Source organism: Gossypium raimondii, chromosome 10, assembly GCF_025698545.1.
Source record: "Gossypium raimondii isolate GPD5lz chromosome 10, ASM2569854v1, whole genome shotgun sequence".
Taxonomy (NCBI): Eukaryota; Viridiplantae; Streptophyta; class Magnoliopsida; order Malvales; family Malvaceae; genus Gossypium; species Gossypium raimondii.
Genome location: NC_068574.1, coordinates 8,022,133 through 8,039,635, shown reverse-complemented (window position 1 = coordinate 8,039,635; position 17,503 = coordinate 8,022,133). Strand labels below are relative to the sequence as shown.

General features: G+C 34.5%; 3 protein-coding genes and 1 pseudogene across 4 annotated transcripts; 3 read left to right on the top strand and 1 right to left on the bottom strand.

The window, feature by feature from the left end:
* Positions 1-3,586: 3,586 nt before the first annotated feature.
* LOC105778665 (uncharacterized) lies at positions 3,587-6,639 on the top strand. Of its 2 annotated transcripts, XM_012602417.2 has the most exons (8): positions 3,587-3,742; positions 3,944-4,038; positions 4,685-4,752; positions 5,300-5,413; positions 5,501-5,669; positions 5,991-6,140; positions 6,236-6,273; positions 6,398-6,639. In XM_012602417.2, the coding sequence occupies exons 2-7, from the start codon at positions 3,964-3,966 to the stop codon at positions 6,260-6,262; spliced, it is 603 nt and encodes a 200-aa protein (XP_012457871.1). In that variant the 5' UTR covers positions 3,587-3,742; positions 3,944-3,963; the 3' UTR covers positions 6,263-6,273; positions 6,398-6,639. The 2 variants fall into 2 exon arrangements, with proteins under 2 accessions (XP_012457871.1, XP_012457870.1); XM_012602416.2 differs by lacking the exon at positions 3,587-3,742 and having other exon boundaries at positions 3,773-4,038.
* Positions 6,640-7,477: 838 nt separating this feature from the next.
* On the top strand, positions 7,478-9,224 carry LOC105775081 (uncharacterized). Its single transcript, XM_012597620.2, has 3 exons — positions 7,478-7,661; positions 8,225-8,456; positions 8,557-9,224. The coding sequence occupies exons 1-3, from the start codon at positions 7,570-7,572 to the stop codon at positions 8,821-8,823; spliced, it is 591 nt and encodes a 196-aa protein (XP_012453074.1). The 5' UTR covers positions 7,478-7,569; the 3' UTR covers positions 8,824-9,224.
* A 570-nt stretch (positions 9,225-9,794) lies between these two features.
* Positions 9,795-13,495, top strand: LOC105777540 (uncharacterized). The gene is made up of 3 exons (XM_012600877.2): positions 9,795-11,146; positions 11,747-12,023; positions 13,075-13,495. Exons 1-3 carry the CDS (start codon positions 10,436-10,438, stop codon positions 13,098-13,100), a joined length of 1,014 nt encoding a protein of 337 aa, XP_012456331.2. The 5' UTR covers positions 9,795-10,435; the 3' UTR covers positions 13,101-13,495.
* LOC128033931 (disease resistance protein SUMM2-like) lies at positions 12,030-15,664 on the bottom strand (annotated as a pseudogene).
* Between the last annotated feature and the right edge of the window lie 1,839 nt (positions 15,665-17,503).

Genomic DNA, 17,503 nt, shown 5'->3' with positions numbered 1-17,503 from the left:
GTTTATATTTTCTATACTAAACCTTAATCCTCGGATTCTGCCCCTAAAACCCCTTCACTGCCCAATAAGTTGTCTGCATCAATGGTCCCACTACTTTTAGAACTTTCCCCACTTTCAGCACATGCATCAATACTTTCACCCAACTCTGGCCCCATATTAAATTCCCCACTTAACTCGGTAAATGGTTCCCCAGCCCCATCATTAACTCTCTCATTAAAACTTAATTCATCATTACAATTTGGTTTCCCAACCCTAATATTTACTTCTCTTTCTCTAGAGGTAGGCAGCAACATGGTATCATCAACAACATTAGGTGTATCTACCTCGTGTTCAACATATACATGTATGGACCCTATTTTTCTACTATGACTAATCATTGCTATGAATGATGACCCTATTTTTCTACTATGACTAATCATTGCTATGAATGATGAATTATCATAACAAACACTAAGTCCCTTACTAAAATCTATCCCGCCCTCATAATATACAAATTTCCTCATAGCTCTATACCTAGCTTCCAATACCATCTCACACAAAGTGTAAGAACACAAGAAACCTAGGTCAAAATCCCATTGCAGCGCTTCCCCTCCTACATAGGCTACACAAGGGTTTGTGACAAAAGTTCCAACCAAGTGTATATGCACCACAAATTTATCCCAAGATATAATAAAACACTGCACATACATAATATAAACTGTAATATACATACATGATAATATACATACATAACTGACATACATAGACAGTAATATGCATATCATACATAATATACATACATAACAAACATACATAAAAAGTAATATGCATAACATACATAATATACATACATAACAGACTGACCTTTCAGCCTCAATCGGTTTAACCTTCAAAAAAAATTTGCTTCAGTATGGACTTCTTTGCATACACATGAATGCCAACGGAAAACAAAAATTAGAAATTAGTTATAATACGAATAAAACATCTAAACAAAAACAAAAACAAAAAGTTGTCAATAAAATATCTAAAACAGTTATAATAAGAAAAAAATGTTAAATATTCTTTAAACCAGAAAACCGAACATTCCCAATAAAAAAATTGCCACTTTCTGAGAATAAGTCAAAAACAAAAAGTTTCTATTTTAAAAAAAACACACAATAAAAAGCACATCGATGATGAAAAATGCGTTCTATATGGGTAAAAAAGTAATCCAAAAAAAATCCAGAAAGGTTAAGTCAAATACCTGTAATCAATGATGAAAATAGGACAATCTTAATCGAAAAGGCTGACTAATCGGTGATGAAACAATGTTTCTTTCAGTGAGATGGTGAAGAATTTTTCAGATGGTTGGGTAATCGAAAGGGTTTCTTAGATAACTGAAAGATGGAACCGAAAAGCTTTCTCGCACAAATATTAAAGGACGGAAACGGGACTAGTGAAAGGATTCAATGTCAATAAAATAAAATCAAATATGGCTTTTTTATGTTCAAGGATAATCCAAAAGGTTTCTTAAACAATCGAAAAGATTTTTGTTCCAATTGATTCAGTAACTGATGGAAAACATTTAGTTGTTTTTTTTGTTATTTTAATAAATGATGTTTTTAATTCTTTTTTTTTTCAAATGAGTCGGGTCAACACGGGTCAAAAGGGTATTGGGAGTGTGACACGTGGTGGTGCGTGAGTGGCCAGCAATATCTTAACGCCGTTAGGCTCCGGTACCAAATTAGTGGATGGAAAACAGTTCAGATACCAATCTGGGACAAAAAAAATCATATGTATCAATATGAGAGAAGTGGACAAATTTGGGTACTAATTTTATATTTAACCCTTTTTAATTTTATTTGGTCTTTGCATAATTTTTTTTGTCTTCATCCCAGACTTATTGTGCTAGATTTATTGACCATTAAGAATAAAAAAATTAAAATTGACAAGCAAGAAGTTTTAATTTACAATACATAGTTTTAAAATATTATATAAATAATTTAAATATGATTTAATTTGTAAAATAATGATATATTTTGAATGATGTTACATAAAAATATGATATGAAATAAATTTAAAAATTTAAACATATAAAATCAAATATAAAAGTGTAGGATGTGACGATTAAACCATAAAAATAATATTATTGAAAAATAATTATAAATCTCAAAAGTTTAAATTTTTATAAAATGCGATTCCTTATCTATTAAAATGAAGGCATGTTTTGTAATAAAATTAATGATATGTGGTGCATGATTGATCAAATAATCAAAAGGAAAAAGGAAAGGGCTCATTGATAATGACAACAAACTAGACCTTGTTGGCCTTTTGTCCTTTTACTTAGCTTGAGTAATTCGTTGAAATTTGGCTTCTAACCAAATTATTCCAGTGTTGAAACTTCTTTACTTAGTGGGCATGTTATTCTTGAAGCCATTGGTCACATGATTGAATTATATGAGAAGTTATTGGTGCGCGATAATAAAAATAATTGATATTTTTTAAAGTTTTTTTTACTTTAACAAAAATGGTTGAGAAATGAATCTGAGGGATATGAAGTCTAATAACTGTCTGTATTTTGTACTGACAAAAATAATCCATCGAGCATTGAGCGAAGGCAAGAGTATCAAATTCTATAAAGAATTTCTGTAACAATTCTTCATAAAATAATCTTTTAATATTAGGAGATGGGGAGTTTTTTTGGATGTGTCTTAGCATGTGTTGCAAATGACATTTGTCTCCTATTTATAGAAATTCTAATGTCTCTTTTTAGAGACATAACTATCCACATCCACACCATAATTATTCATTAGATATTATTTGAATAACCATATAACTATTTGTTAATAATCAAGTACAATAACAAAAGACATAACTCATCACTTTTGAATAGTAATAACTCTTGATTTGGTTACTTATAACCTTTCATTTGGAGCTATTGGAATACTATACAAATATATATCTTGAAAATGTTCTAACGATCTCCCTCAATTTCCAAAATATTTTAGATTTTGATAATCTTAGAAATCAATTGCATAAATGAAGGTGCCTGATCACGATTGAACTTAATGAAAACATATTAAAGTTAATCAAAGTTGCATGACAAACTATGTTCTGAACCAGCTATTTTATTTGATTAACTAAACACATCTCACACAATGATTTTAACACCAAACAGTGCACATTATCTCGGAACACTATCATAGCCATCTGTTTGTAACCTCTTTTCATGAGATGCTAGCAATCACATAGCCATGCTAATAATGTATATCACGTGGTGAAACTTCATATTTATTTGTGTCTTGAAATTTCATAAGGCCAACACTCCCACCATGTTCAATTATCCATTCTTTAGCTAAAGAATGCTATCAAGGATATTGTTTGTACAATTATTAATTTACAGTGATAACTTTATCTTTTCTCATCATGATGGTTTAATATTTGTTCACTTTATATCCAAGAAATTAAATATTATAAAGATAATAAAACATTACCTTTACTATTACAGTATTACACTATGGATTAACATTTAAATTAAGTGCAATTTTATGATTTATTTATTTTAATAAAGAACAAATTAACTTTATATCAGTCTTATACAGAATAAAGCCTACTATAGGGACAGTGATCCAAGTATGAATACTTGGCCCAAAACCCTTCAATGGCGCTAAATTTAAAAATTAAAACATCACCCGCCAAATTCTCCACCCTGCTTTCAGATCCAAACAAAACAAAACTTAGTATTTTTATTTTCACTTTCTCTTCTCCCAAACACCCAAAATAGGTATTTAAAACTTCATTTTTCAGTTTCACATAAACCCATTTTTTACTGTTTCTTTGTTCTCTCTGTTCGCGTAGTTCTTAAATCATAATCATTTGCTTTATTATTATTATTATTATTATTATTATTATTATATATAAATTAAAAAATAATAATTATGCTACATGTTCGGAGAAATGTCTCAAAGAAAATTGGGTTTTGAAGGTAAAATATATAATTGAAAGATGCACGGAAGAAAGGCGTACGAGCTGGTGAAAGAGTTTGCCGATGGTGAAAAAGGGCATCTCAAGATTTTCAATGTAAGGCTCTTGGCTTGCTCATTTTATTTTGTTGAAATTAGTTTTAATTGTACATTTAAAATGCTTCAGGGTTGAACGAACAAAGTTGAATAGAAAATGTGCTTGATGGGCATGAATTTGGGTGTCTTTCATAGCACTATTTGCTTAAGTTATAGGCTAAATTACAATATTTCTGAAAATCGGCTGTTTATTTCTCAAAGTGACGTTAACTCTGGAGGATCAAGTTTTTGGATCTTTAAAATTCTTAGTAGTTTAGTTTTAGATATATTCTTCACATGATCGGTATAGATTCCAAGATTTTAGCACGTCAATAACAGCATAATTTTGAGAACATTTTCTTTTTGCTGCGTGAAATGGTGAGAGAATTCTTGTATTCATCAATTTTCAAGACAATTTTCCTTGAAAAGTGTCAATTTTTGTTGGAATGCATCCATCTTTTCTTTTCCTGATTTGCCTGTCCGCCTTTCCCTGGGCCGGCCAGCCCCCAGTTTTATTGGTATTCAAGCACTAACTCATTATACTCGCTGTTCTTGAACCTTCAGCTAGAGGGATTCTTTTTTTTTTCTTAATTAACGTTTGTGTCAAAGTTCTATTCATGCTGAGTGTTTTCTTCCTATATATTGTTGTATGGGATGTGATCATGCAGAATGAGCTGTTTGAACGAGTGATTGAAGAATGCAATGAACATCATAATGCACTTCAGTCATTGATAAGGTAATTCCCTTTTGCTACTTTGCTTCTTTATCCTTTTGTTTTTGTTGGTCCTTCCTAATCCCCTCAGTTTGTAATTACATCCGCTGAACTTAGGTGGTACTGCCTTGTCCATTCTTTAGTCAACCGACCAGCATCTGATTTAACCTCTATGCTCCAAGTGTCTCATAGCACCTTCTATAGATTTAATTCTGTATATTCTGGAAATTTCTTTAAATAAAAAAGAAAATAATCTTGGATATGATGGGAGTTAAAACTTTAATGTAGCATTCGTGTTAACTAGTGGACTTTTATCTTTATTCTCGATTCTATGCATACTAATTCCAGTAGGTTGTATATATGAACTTTTACCAGCTCTTGAGGTTGAAAAGTGATTGCAATGAGATATTCTGTCTAAAGTTTTTGGTTACGCTGACACTGCAGAACGTACAATGCACTCTTTGAGATGCCTCTTATTTTTATTTTGGGGAGATTGGTTGGGTTTAGAGTTTAGTAGCAAATTTCCGTTGCCTAAATATTCAGCTCCTTAACATGATTTATGTTATGATAGGAAAATGCAAGAGGAGGGACTGGAAGTCCAAACGGCTAGAAATGCAGACCACTATGGAGCACTCATTCACCACCTTTCTCTAATTCGCAACAAGCGTTGCCTAATGGCATATGTGTAAGTTTCTCACACTTTATGATGTCATTCCCTAGTTTACATGTTGAGATGCGGTTTCTTACCATAACCTACTATTTTTTTACACAGGTACAACCGAGCAGAAATTATAAGAGAGTTGGCATGGAAAGTAGGTTTGCTTCATGAACTTCCAGGTGAAATTCAAGAAAAGTTCAGTGACTCAGAAGAACAGTATTTCAAAGATCATTCTAAGTCTTTGAAATCATACATGTCACAACTGAGCCTTGATGTGAATGTGGTAAGGTCTCTCTTATGAATTAAACACTTTACATGTAAGAACTTACAGCTCTGGGGTATCTCAATGCAAACCTTTGATTAAAATTTACAAAGGGAACCCTTTAGAATATTATTTAGTTATTGATGTTACAACTAACAAAGATACTGTTCCAATAATGAAAGATTCTGGTAAGTCTAAACTGTATTTAAGCAAGTAATTGCAATGTAGTTAAACAGGAAACGGACTGTCTTCCACCATACAGATTTTATTCTCTCAGAAAGCATTATAAAGCATCTGTCACTGTTAATTAGATTGCAATGGCTAAACTGCTTGGTTTGTTAGGATATGGTGCCTCCAAAAGATCCCTACATCAAGGTAAGGGTGCTTGAAGATTTGGGTAGTGGAATAATTCTCAGTGATAAATCTGCCAATTTTGCTCGTCACTCAATGCACTTTCTCAAACGAACTGATGCCGAGCAATACGTTGCACGGGTGGGTGGCATTTTCCAGTTAGTTAGCTTTACTTGTATCAGGAGAAGGGACCGTATATCCTTATTGATTTCTAATTATTTTCCTTGTATCAATAGGGCTTAATGGAGGAGCTGACAGGCTGAACCTGAAAGAGGTATATCTATGATGCATTCTCCCTCTTCTTAGGATAAAGATGTTTCATACTAATATTAATTCAGCAGCCACTACAGCACCCTAATACCAGACCTGTTTCTTCATTCTTTGTATGTGCACTCTAGCTCTTGGCAAGACTGATGTACCTTGAACAAGAAGAAAGAGAAGAAAGTTTTAGGTTATATTGTATCTAGATTATTTTCTGGTAATTGGTTTAAATAGTAACTAGAGAGGATCAATGTAAGGGATTTGGAAGGCTGCATAACATCCAAGACAAGGTGATAGGACTGTGAGTTATCTGATATTTATTGCTCGACTCAAATAGCTTATTAAGTTTTTTTAATTAATATTACTTTCACCATTCTCATTCCCGGGTTACTCTCTTCTTAAGGTGGATCAATAATTCATGGTTACGAAACTTTTTAAGCAAGCTGGAATTAATTCTGGATGGCCACCAGCCATTGTGCCAATCTCATTTGCCATAACTCTGCAACTTGTATTCATAAATGATGATTTTGAGGGGCAACACTAAAACTAATAGCCAGGCGTTAAAATTGACACATTTATACATTATTATAATTGTGAGATTAGGTGGTATAGATATTATTTGAATTGACACATTTGTCTAGGTGGAAAAGAAATATATATACAGAAGGGAATAGGGTTTTTCTTTGGGGTGATTTTTTAAAAAGGAACAATTTTTAAAATATATTGTTTTAATTTAAAATGAAAAAAGCCTCTAATAAATATTTGTTTTTATAGAATTTTATTTTATGTAGTTCAATTAAAGAGTTGTTTGCTCGTGAGATGAAATTTAAGTCATATTAAATAAAAATAATGCACATTTACAAATTTACTAATAAAGTAAAAATAAAAACAAATAAATTAAAATTTTAATAATTCATGTGTTTTTGTATTTACATCGTATTTATATTATCTTTTATGTTTATATTTTATTTTAAGTTGTAATTTTTATCAATGTAATTGAGTGTTTGATATTTTCAAGTAAAATATTGGTTTGATTCTAAATTCCTTCAGACTCCAAAATAATTAAGTCAAGAAAAAAACACTTGTTGGATATTATGAAGCTGAAATTAAGACCAAAGTAGAACAAAATTAGAATGTAAACGTGTGAACAAAATGACCTCATGATTTCTAACCCCTCAAAATAGAAAGTTTTACCACAGTAATATTCATTTGCTTTCTTCCATTTTCAAGATCTCCTATTTCCTCTCTGCAGCTCCTCTTCTTTTTCCTTCCCATTGCGTGGGGGACCTTCTAAAGTTTCCATTCTCCAATGGCTTCTTCAAAGGAATGGGCAAACTTCATCTCCTCCATTGCTTCTTTAATGTATTTCCTTCTTATTATCTTCCAAATCCCTCTTTTCAGGTACTTATTACATTTCACCTCCCCCCTGCTTTCTTCTCCAGTTTGTATGGCCTTCCTTTTTGTCTTTTATAGTATTTCAAAGAAACTGAATATTCCATGCCATCTGTTGCTTCTCTCTTTTCTTCTAGTCACCACATTTCATAAACTGGAAAGTTTAGCACAACAATTGTGTTATTTTGCTTAAACATTATTGCTAGGAACTGTGTCATTTTAACTTCCTTTGTTCTTTTTCATATATTTTGTTGCTCTTCTTGCTTTGCTAACTCCTACATGTTTGAGGGAAGGGAAGACAAAATGAGTTATGTGCATGAACAAAATAATGCACCAATGGTTCCACTAAACTCTCCTCCAGCTGATAAAAACACCATTTTTAGCATTCCAGCACTATTTTATGGGTTTGGCCTCAAATGGCAAAATCCCCTTGTTTAAGATTTGCTTTTACGGTAAAAAAGTGTTTTTTTTAATAATTAAAAGCAATGCTAAACACTTTCTTAAATATATGCCAAAATCCCCAAAATCGAAATCAGAATATACCCAAATTATTGATTTGGTCTGATGTGCAGGGTACCATGTAGATTTGGAATGTGCAAAACACCCATTGAGGTAACAACCTCTCAGTTGATGGCCAGTGAACTCTTCCCTACATATGTAGTTAAGGTCCTTCTATATCCAGGGGCTGTTGCCAATACTATCATCAAAAGAAGGACTCTTCCAAGGTATAGCAAATTGCTGAAATTATATAACATCAGTGCTTTGAGGAAATCTACTGCTGTATCTGATCTCCAGCGCCTAGAGGTAAACATTTACTCACAAAAGGACTCATATCCATCTGTGATTAGATAGAAACTTTTTGGTGATTCAATGATTTCAGAAATATCCCAACTTCTTTTTGCAGATTCTTGCCGGAAGCTACTTGTCTGTGGTGGGAGCTTTTATAGGTCTCTCAAGGCGTGCAAGAATGAGCCTGTTTGGGACAATGCTTATAATATGGAGTCTTGTCAGAGATATCGTTCTGGGACAATTTCATAACATGTTCCCCACAAAATCTATTCAAATGTACCCAACCTTGATACTTGCTGTTGTTTGTGCTTTTTTGTCAATTAAAAAGGATGTAAGAAAACTAATCCATAGTCCCAGAGCAAGGCGAGTCAAATTGTCGTGAAAGGTAGATGGAATCATCGGTGGAGTATGATACTGCGATATTGCAAAATTTGGTGGTATACTGTTTTGAAACCAAAAGCAAACAATGAGCCCACCATTGGAAAAGGGAAAGAAGAACATCAGAGATGTATTTTCAGAGCAGCTTTGAGACCTAGTACAATTTTTTATTAGCTTCTTTCCTTTTCTGTATTAAAGCAAAAAGGATTTATTATATTTAATGTTCATTGTTGTATTTGATAACTTCATCAACATTTGTTCTCTAAAATTGCAGCGTTTCTGTCAAAAAGTTGCAGCTGAGAAAATAACATGTCACACACATCATCAATAGAATCAACCCTGTGTTCGAGCTAGTGTACCGATTGGTATGCCTTTATTAAATTGAAGTAACATTGTTCCACTTTAGTGTTAAATTGTTGACCTAGTAATCAACTATTTAATCATTTGTACCTGTGTCAGGTGTGTTTTGTATAGGTTGATTCTGCATTGCAATTATTATTATTTATATTCGTTTTACGATTTATGTTCGGGATTCGTGATTGTTCTTTTTAATAATGTGATGTCTAAAACTTCAATCTACATCTTCCTTAAAAATACAATATATATTACTATTGTACCCGACCTGCGGTGAGTGTAAAATATAATTTATGCAATATATTACTATTTTACCCTTGTTGATTCTAAAATATAATTTGTCCAACATGTTTGTATCAACACTATACTTGTAATTATATTGTATTAGGAACTGTTCCATTTTTCTATAAAAGAAAAAACAAGATGATGAAACTCAATATTTTGGTTCAATCACTTTGAAATATGGAATCCAAGGTCTTGAGTTGGAAAATTAAGAAGAGTAAGTTTGAGACGCATCCTTCCATAACAATGGTTTCTACAAACACCAGGTAACAGACAAAGACTAACGTATGTTTATCCTTAATTACTTTGTCTTCTTCTCTAGAAAAATTCCCACCTTATATTTAACCACAAATTAACACTACTTTGAGAATAAATGTGAGATAGTCAGATCCATATTCTCAAAAGCACCAACATTCTTTCCCACTACCCACTGCTGCATATCGAGAAATTCTTCAGAATTCGAAAGCTTTTCTGTCTTCATTTTTACCCTTGTTGTTTTTTGCTTTTCTTTGTTTGCTTTATTTATAAACTCTTCAAGCTTATTCAGAGAAGCCTTACTGAGTTTGGAATTGGGTTTTACTTCTGTGTCTGGAATTTGCATTGTTAGTGTAGTTTCTGTCACTGGGAACTTGTTTTGCTTTGTTGGGATTATAGTTTATGATAAAGGTTGATCAACGGTGGACTTTTGGTTAGTTCTGTAAGTGGGTTTTGGTTGTAGAGGGTAGAAATCGTGGGATAAGATTCTACAAGTGATCTTTTCAATATTTTTCAGCTTACCAGTTTCTGAAAGCTGGGAATTTTGTTTTGAGAACCAGAAGCTGTGATGGTTTCTATATGGCCTTCTCAAGTGAAGTATGCATATTTTGCTAAATTTCAATAGATTTTAGATGTGGGTTTTAGTTTCCAGAAGCTGATATTGCCTTTGGAATTTAGAATTTTATACTTGTATATAGGTTTCATTTGATACCTTACCTGTAGAGATGTTTAATACAAGCTTGCAAATGTCACTGAATTGCCCATCTCACTTATCAGTGTCTGTAACTAGGCAGAGAAATGTTTGTAAGAGAGTGTTGAATCCGGTTCTAGCTATGCCCCCGTCCTCAGTGATCTTACACACTGATGAAAGTGGGGAATTTCCTGAATCTAGGAACAGTTCTAGTTCAAGTAATGCTTCTTTAAGCAGCTGTGCTGGGTCCTTGCTTTGTCATCCTAATACTGTGGGAATAATGGGAGGAGGATCTGTTGATTCTACTCTCAGTTTCGTTAGAAAACTTGTTCATTGGAGTAAAGAAAATGAAGAGACTTGCATGCCCTTTGTTCTTTGCTCTGATCCAGTGTTGAATAGGGAGCTTTTATCCCTGGAGAGGAATTCTTCTTCTCTCTGCAGTAGAAATGCACGTTCGCAATTTGATCATAGCCCGATTGTTGAAAGTTTACTAAGTAAAAGAGTTTTCCTTGAGAAATCAGGAGCTCAGTGCATTGTAGTGCCTTGTCATATTTCACACTCATGGCACGATGAAGTGTTTAAGGGATGTTCTATTCCTTCCCTTCACATGGCTGAGTGTGTTTCCAGGGAGCTTAAGGAATCCAAGTTGAAGCCACTAGAAGCTGGAAGCCCTTTGCGGATAGGGGTACTTGCCACTGATGCGACTTTAAAAGCAGGTTTTTACCAAGAGAAACTGCAGAATGAGGTAAATTCATTCCTGATTGTTTGCCCTGAGAAATAGTACATGCATTTAGGTAAATGCAAATATATATATATATATATATATATATATTCAAAAAAAATAGAATACATTTTGTCTGTTAAGGAGATCCTTTATGGTCGACCTTCATATGCTTGGAATGCTTTTGAAGGCACCGACTAAAGTTTAGGTAATAAATTTGCCAACTAAAAGTTTCAAAATATTAAGAAATGCAGATAAGAACATAACACCTGTAAGATTTTAAATAATGATCAATCTATTATTGGTTTTCATGATTGAGGCAATTTGGCCGCTGCCAGGGTGTGGAAGAGGGAAAGTCTAAGTGGATGTAGATATATATATATATATATATATATATACACACGTATGTATACACATATATATTATCCTTCATAGCTTGTAGGTATCTCTTAACTAGTTTAGATTATATGTTTGGCATGATATGAGCGCATTTTATGTTTTTGATCATAAATAATCTCGCAAAAAGGTTCAATATCAGTGTTTTCGAAACCTTTGTAAGGTGTTCTCTCACTTACCATGGAGATCTTCAGTATCACTGTTTTTAAACCTTATGTACGCATACAGGGATTTGAGGTTGTGCTGCCAGATAAAGCAACCATGGAGCACACTGTAATCCCTGCAATTGATGCTATAAATAGAAAAGACATGGAAGGGGCACAAAATCTGCTGAGAATCGCTCTCCAAGTCCTCTTGGTGAGGGCAGTTAACACTGTTATCCTTGCGTCCAATGATATGTGTGATCTTTTGCCACGAGATGATCCGCTTCTTAAGAAATGTATTGACCCAATGGATGCATTGGCCATGTCAACTATCAAGTGGGCACAACAAGCTGTGAAGGAAGGTACATAAAGGCTGCTAAATTAGTAGTTTTATGCATTCTTATTGCGACTTTTTTTTAAAATTATTACAGGCTTTCCTAAGATTCTGGGGAATATGTTCTGAAAAAATGCCCCATATTGTTCTGTTCATTTGTCAATTAATAAAGTGTATAAGAACAGAAACTGCAAAGAAAATTATTAGTGAGAAGAAGTGCCTAAAGTCTTCCACGATCTGCTGACTTAGAACAATAGGTGATTGTTCTTTCTGAGGGTTCTTCGTCTTCAGTCAGCCATATTAAGCATGTCAGAGGATAGCTGCATGAATGATTGCCATGCTTCAAATCTACATGTTTTTCAAGAACAAAACAAAATGATAAGAAAGTTACTTTCTGAAAGCAAACATGCAGCAAATCGAAGAACAACAACAAGGGTGAAAGTAAGATTACTTCTGCAATGAAACAGGGAAGAAAAGCATTTCGTGTGGATTCATCCTCCCAATGCATCTCTTTCCACCACTTTTCCTTTCCATGAATTCTGATTTTGTTTCTCTTTGCACTGTCGGAGTTGAGTGGAAGTCTCGTCAGCTTTGGGCATGCATACACATGAATGTCTTTCATGCATGGGAATGGCAGAGCATCCTTGTAAATGCTTTTCAATTCTGGTAGATACTGTAAATAAAGAGATTTGAGTTTTGCAAATGGGCTTAAAGTTCATACCATCTCTGCTATCTGACTCAGTTTTATCTCATTGATTATTTCTTCCATTTTATGGCAATCTATTACTATAAAATGCCTCAGATTTTGAGCTAGAATCAACCATGTTATGTCCCTCAATGTTGAACATCCTGGTATGTGTACCTTGACAAGGCTTTGAAAGCACATTTGAGGTTCAACCACAGGGATTTGAGTCTGGTTAGGTGCTTTTGCCCTTGTTATGTCCATCTCAGTCTTCACTTCTTCCAAACTCTCACATTTACTAATCTGTATGTAATTTAGACACTTGAAGTTTGCTAATGATAGAATATTCAGTTGCTTTGAGTCCCTGAACAAGTGAAGACCAATCTGTTCGGTGCAGGTATGCAACATTTCAGCACTCATTAATCTCTCAAGAGCAAAAGCACTTGTCACTGACATGCTCAACTCATTCAGGTGGTTCAAGCTCTGCATTTCTTCTACTAAGCACTCATTGTTATCTTTGGCAGCCGATTTGTCGAAAAGAAAAGAACCCATCATCTTCAACATTTGCAGCTTCGAGAACCCAGATATCAACCTCTTGGGATTCTGATGCCATCAAGTAAGTACTCCAATTTCAAACATTTCAGCTTTTCTAAAGCCTTCAATTCAGTTGGTAGCTGTCTTATACCTGTATATGATAGATCCAAATACTCTAGAGATACAAGTTTTGAGATTCCCACCGGCAATTCTCTTATACCTCTATTAGCTCTAAAACATAGAATTTTTAGACCAGACATAAATTGGAAGAAGTCATTGTGGATCACCTTTAACTGGTTTTGATTGAGAAACAAAGTTTGAAGATCAGGACAGTAAGGTGGTTCGTTTAGAGCTTCAATCTTATTTTGCATCAATGACATTCTTTTTATACCTCTCGATTTTCCAACCTCAGGCACTTGAGTCAATTCATATCCGGCTCGAACAAAAAACTTCCACTTGTGTGCATAAAGCCTACATGCTATCCACAAACACATATCACGAATTACATCATGCATTTTCACTGTCGAGTCACTTGCTTCTTCCAATAAACATGAATGAATAAGAGAACCAATGATTTGATGGCCTTGCTTTCGAGCTTGACTAATGCTTTCATATTCATCCATAAACCCTTCTACTATGCAGCAATCTATGAAAATTTCTTTCGGAATTCGATAATCTTCTGGGAATAAACTACAATATAAAAGGCAACAACGAACCGAGTCATTTGGTAAACAATCGAAAATGAATTTTAGAAGTGGATATACCTCTTCATCCATATCTGGAAAAACGGAATTAGTTGATCTCTTCAAGACTTGAATTGCATATTCCCATTCTTCAGGTGTTCTCTTGCAAGCCATGGCTCGACCGATGGTGATGAGTGCAAGAGGCAATCCTCCACATTCTCTGGCCACTTCATGAGCTAGGTCTCGAATGTTTGGATGACCATCAAGGATATCATTGCCAACATCATGTTCAAACAATTCCCAAGCCTGTTCTTCTGTCAAACATTGAACTTCAATCTTCTTATGGGCCCTCATTTGGCCACGCACCTCATTAGAACGAGTTGTAAAGATTATTTTGGAACGATTTTCATAGGTTGGGAGAGGTTTCCCTACCTTTAATACATCAACTCGTTCCCATACATCATCCATCAGCACTACAAATTTCTTCTCTCTTAGAACTCTGAAGATATCCATAGCTTTCTCTTCAGCAGATTTTTCTCCCCACATTCCACCAAAAAGGCCTATCCTCTTTGCAATGTCGTCTTGAACCTTTGCAATCCTAAACCCTTTAGACACCACTACCCATATCACCATATCAAATCCATTGGATGGAACACTAATCTTGTTATTGATTTCAGTCAAGATGCTGGTCTTACCAACCCCGCCAACCCCATATATACCAACAATCCTCGCATGTTTTTCTTCAAGGATGCTCCACACCTTATTCAACATAGATTCCATGCCTACGGAAGAGTTGCACGGTCTTTCAACCGCCAGAGCTGCGGGTACCTCCATAGCAACCACCTCAAAAGCTCCTTTTCTCTTTAAAACCTTAACATCGTGGAGTCTTTTGACCGCCGTTTTGCTAAATTTGAGGGTAGACCTGTAATTCATGGAGCAACAGCCTCCCATACATAGGTTCTTCATTTCTTTTTTACCATCTATAATTCGTTGATCAACTTCGTTTATCATAGTTGCAGTTCTTGAAAGCTATCCTTGAACTTGGTTTAGTGGCTTCAGACATTGCTGTTCAGCAATGTTAACCTTCCTAATCACATCGGCCCTTTGCTCCTTTAATTCGTCCAAAGCTGTCTTCAACTCAGAAAGGCTTTCTTCAAGCTGGTATGTGTAGATTGCTTGGCCGGCAACACAATCCCAGCAGCCGCTGGTTATTTTATCACAACACATTAATTCAAAAGAGAAAATATTACCCATAGTTTATAGTAGATTGATCTAAGGAAAATTGCATCGAAAGAGAAGAAGAGTGATTAATGAAAGGGATGAAGAACAAGGATGAGTCTACTTTATAGACATCATAATTGGAAATGGAGACGAGGAGCGTGGTGGGTATATTTGATTTAAATACATCTACTTAAATGAATTCGTTATTGGTTAAAAGCTCGATTAATCATAAACCTTTTGTTTATTCTCGTCAAACGCGTTTTGATTAGTTTAAGCCATGTTTATGACTACTTGCTATAAATAGTCCAAATTTTCTACTCTGAGGTTTCAACTCCATTGGGTGTTTTCATTTTTAAATGCCCTGGAATTGAATTGTACATGTCTGAGTGACTTAATCGGGTGGAGGGTCGAGTCTAAATGCAACAATGCAAGTTGCATTTGTGTTTTGGTCTCATTTTTTCTTCGTTGACCATTCAAACTTCTTTTAAAAACTTGGTGGTGAAAGCCACTGTTAGATGATCACTCGCATAGGATCGAAATTTCAATATTTCTAGATGAAAGTATACCCAAACCCGTAAGTTTGAAGAGATTTGTTGAGCGGATTGACTCCTCTTGGAGAAGTCTTTGAAGTGTCATCCTCTAGAATGTCGACCTAATCCCTCAATAATAGAAAGTTTTATTTCCCTCCATGGAGAATTATATATGATTTACGGAGGGAGCGCACTGTATATGAATGTACAATCACTCACCACGAGACAATGTGAACACTTACAAAACCTTGGGGATTCGAACCCACCTTATGAAATATATGGTAGAGCTAACTCAAGTCCCCATATATAATGTTGATAATCAAGGAGCAAAACAACTTAAGCTAGACAAATGTTAAATTATAAATAAAATGGGTTTAAGTCCAAATACAATGTTGCTTAACAAGGAGCAATTCGGCCCAAAATACTTGACCTAGACAAATTGGGATAAGGCATAAAAGCTTTATATGGGTTCTCTGTCTCAAGCTTGCGTCTTGAAGCTTATACAGAGCATCGCTAGCTCAACTACTCCGCAAAATGAATAAGGGTTAACACCACTAAACATACGGACTAAACAAATGGGCAAATAAAAATTGATAGTTAGATGTAGGCAGAAGCTTGAGTAGCTTCACAAAAACTTATAAATACCAAAAGCCATGGAATCGACCAAAGTATGACTAATCCCAATTCTTAACATAATTCTTGTTTTCCATTTTCTTCAAGACTTTAACTAACTTAAGACACCAGACTTCAGAGGATGCTTCGGAGTAACAACTCTGATACCTGCTAACTTGTTTCTTTATCTTGCAGCCCACCTAAAGCGTTGTTCTACCCCAATCTAATAGCCTGTCACAAGTAGACTTCAACACCTCTAATATGTTAACTATAGTACTTCTCTAAATATAAATATTAAAATTTGATGTTGAAATTTAGCAAATTGATCAAAGGCTAACATTACCGTACATGTGAAACTTCAAGATTATGACCAAAATATGGTTTTTACAAAGGAGAAGGTATTTTACATCCTCAACTTTTGCATATGTATAATATATATTCAAAATAAACAAGTAATTATTTATAATATATAAAGAGGTGGAGGTTGTGGTGGCTCATCATGACGCTTCACTCAGCCGTAGAGATGGTAAGATGGTCAGAGTGTGAGTTACCTACAAGGACTTGAGAGAGAGAGAGAGTGAGTGAGGGTCTTGGCCCCCTTGCAACACTCCTTACTCGGTTTGAAAGCACGGTCACATAACGAATGTCACTTCTGTCGTTAAATTGACTCAAATGTTCAATCAAACAATCAAAACAAATTTAACGAGTTAATAGCATAAAAATATTCAATTCAAACATCTATGGATCATTTCAAAAAATATCAAGCTCAGTCAAGCCCTTAGAACAACATTTGAGTGACCAAAATACAAAAATTAGGAATCAACCCCCTGATAATTGGGCCAATGAATCGATAGAGGCCTTGTTGTCTCGAGACTTATCTCCCCTAAAGCTAAACTTGAATTATTGAATTCAAATATCTTCAGATACAGGATCATGTCTCGAGATTTTGTCCTCCATATCTCAAGACATACATACTATGTGAAAGGCGATGGTATGAAACAAAGAAATCTTTAAATTAAGAGATCTTGAGTTCGCAGATGTTTTTGTAGCTTGTGCGATAATCTTTCTTAGTAAAAGACGTTGACCTGCGAGAGTAGTGGGATGCGAAATAAGCTCATGAGATGCATATATAATATACATCTATATAGGGCTGAAAGAAAGAAAGAAAGAAAAAAGAGGTGAGAAAGTGGTTTGTCTGACAAAGCACAACTTAGTATGTGTATATTTTTTTGGCAAATCATCTGCA

What these genes read in the sequence shown, in the direction of transcription:
- LOC105778665 (XM_012602417.2), top strand. Translation starts at nt 3,964, where the DNA reads ATGCACGGAAGAAAGGCGTACGAGCTGGTGAAAGAGTTTGCCGATGGT. An exon ending in GGCATCTCAAGATTTTCAAT is followed by an intron (nt 4,039 to 4,684) that starts GTAAGGCTCTTG and finishes GTGATCATGCAG; the next exon opens with AATGAGCTGTTTGAACGAGT. An exon ending in CGTTGCCTAATGGCATATGT is followed by an intron (nt 5,414 to 5,500) that starts GTAAGTTTCTCA and finishes TTTTTTACACAG; the next exon opens with GTACAACCGAGCAGAAATTA.
- LOC105775081 (XM_012597620.2), top strand. Translation starts at nt 7,570, where the DNA reads ATGGCTTCTTCAAAGGAATGGGCAAACTTCATCTCCTCCATTGCTTCT. An exon ending in TTCCAAATCCCTCTTTTCAG is followed by an intron (nt 7,662 to 8,224) that starts GTACTTATTACA and finishes TCTGATGTGCAG; the next exon opens with GGTACCATGTAGATTTGGAA. An exon ending in CTGATCTCCAGCGCCTAGAG is followed by an intron (nt 8,457 to 8,556) that starts GTAAACATTTAC and finishes TTCTTTTTGCAG; the next exon opens with ATTCTTGCCGGAAGCTACTT.
- LOC105777540 (XM_012600877.2), top strand. Translation starts at nt 10,436, where the DNA reads ATGTTTAATACAAGCTTGCAAATGTCACTGAATTGCCCATCTCACTTA. An exon ending in AAGAGAAACTGCAGAATGAG is followed by an intron (nt 11,147 to 11,746) that starts GTAAATTCATTC and finishes GTACGCATACAG; the next exon opens with GGATTTGAGGTTGTGCTGCC. An exon ending in ACAACAAGCTGTGAAGGAAG is followed by an intron (nt 12,024 to 13,074) that starts GTACATAAAGGC and finishes TGTTCGGTGCAG; the next exon opens with GTATGCAACATTTCAGCACT.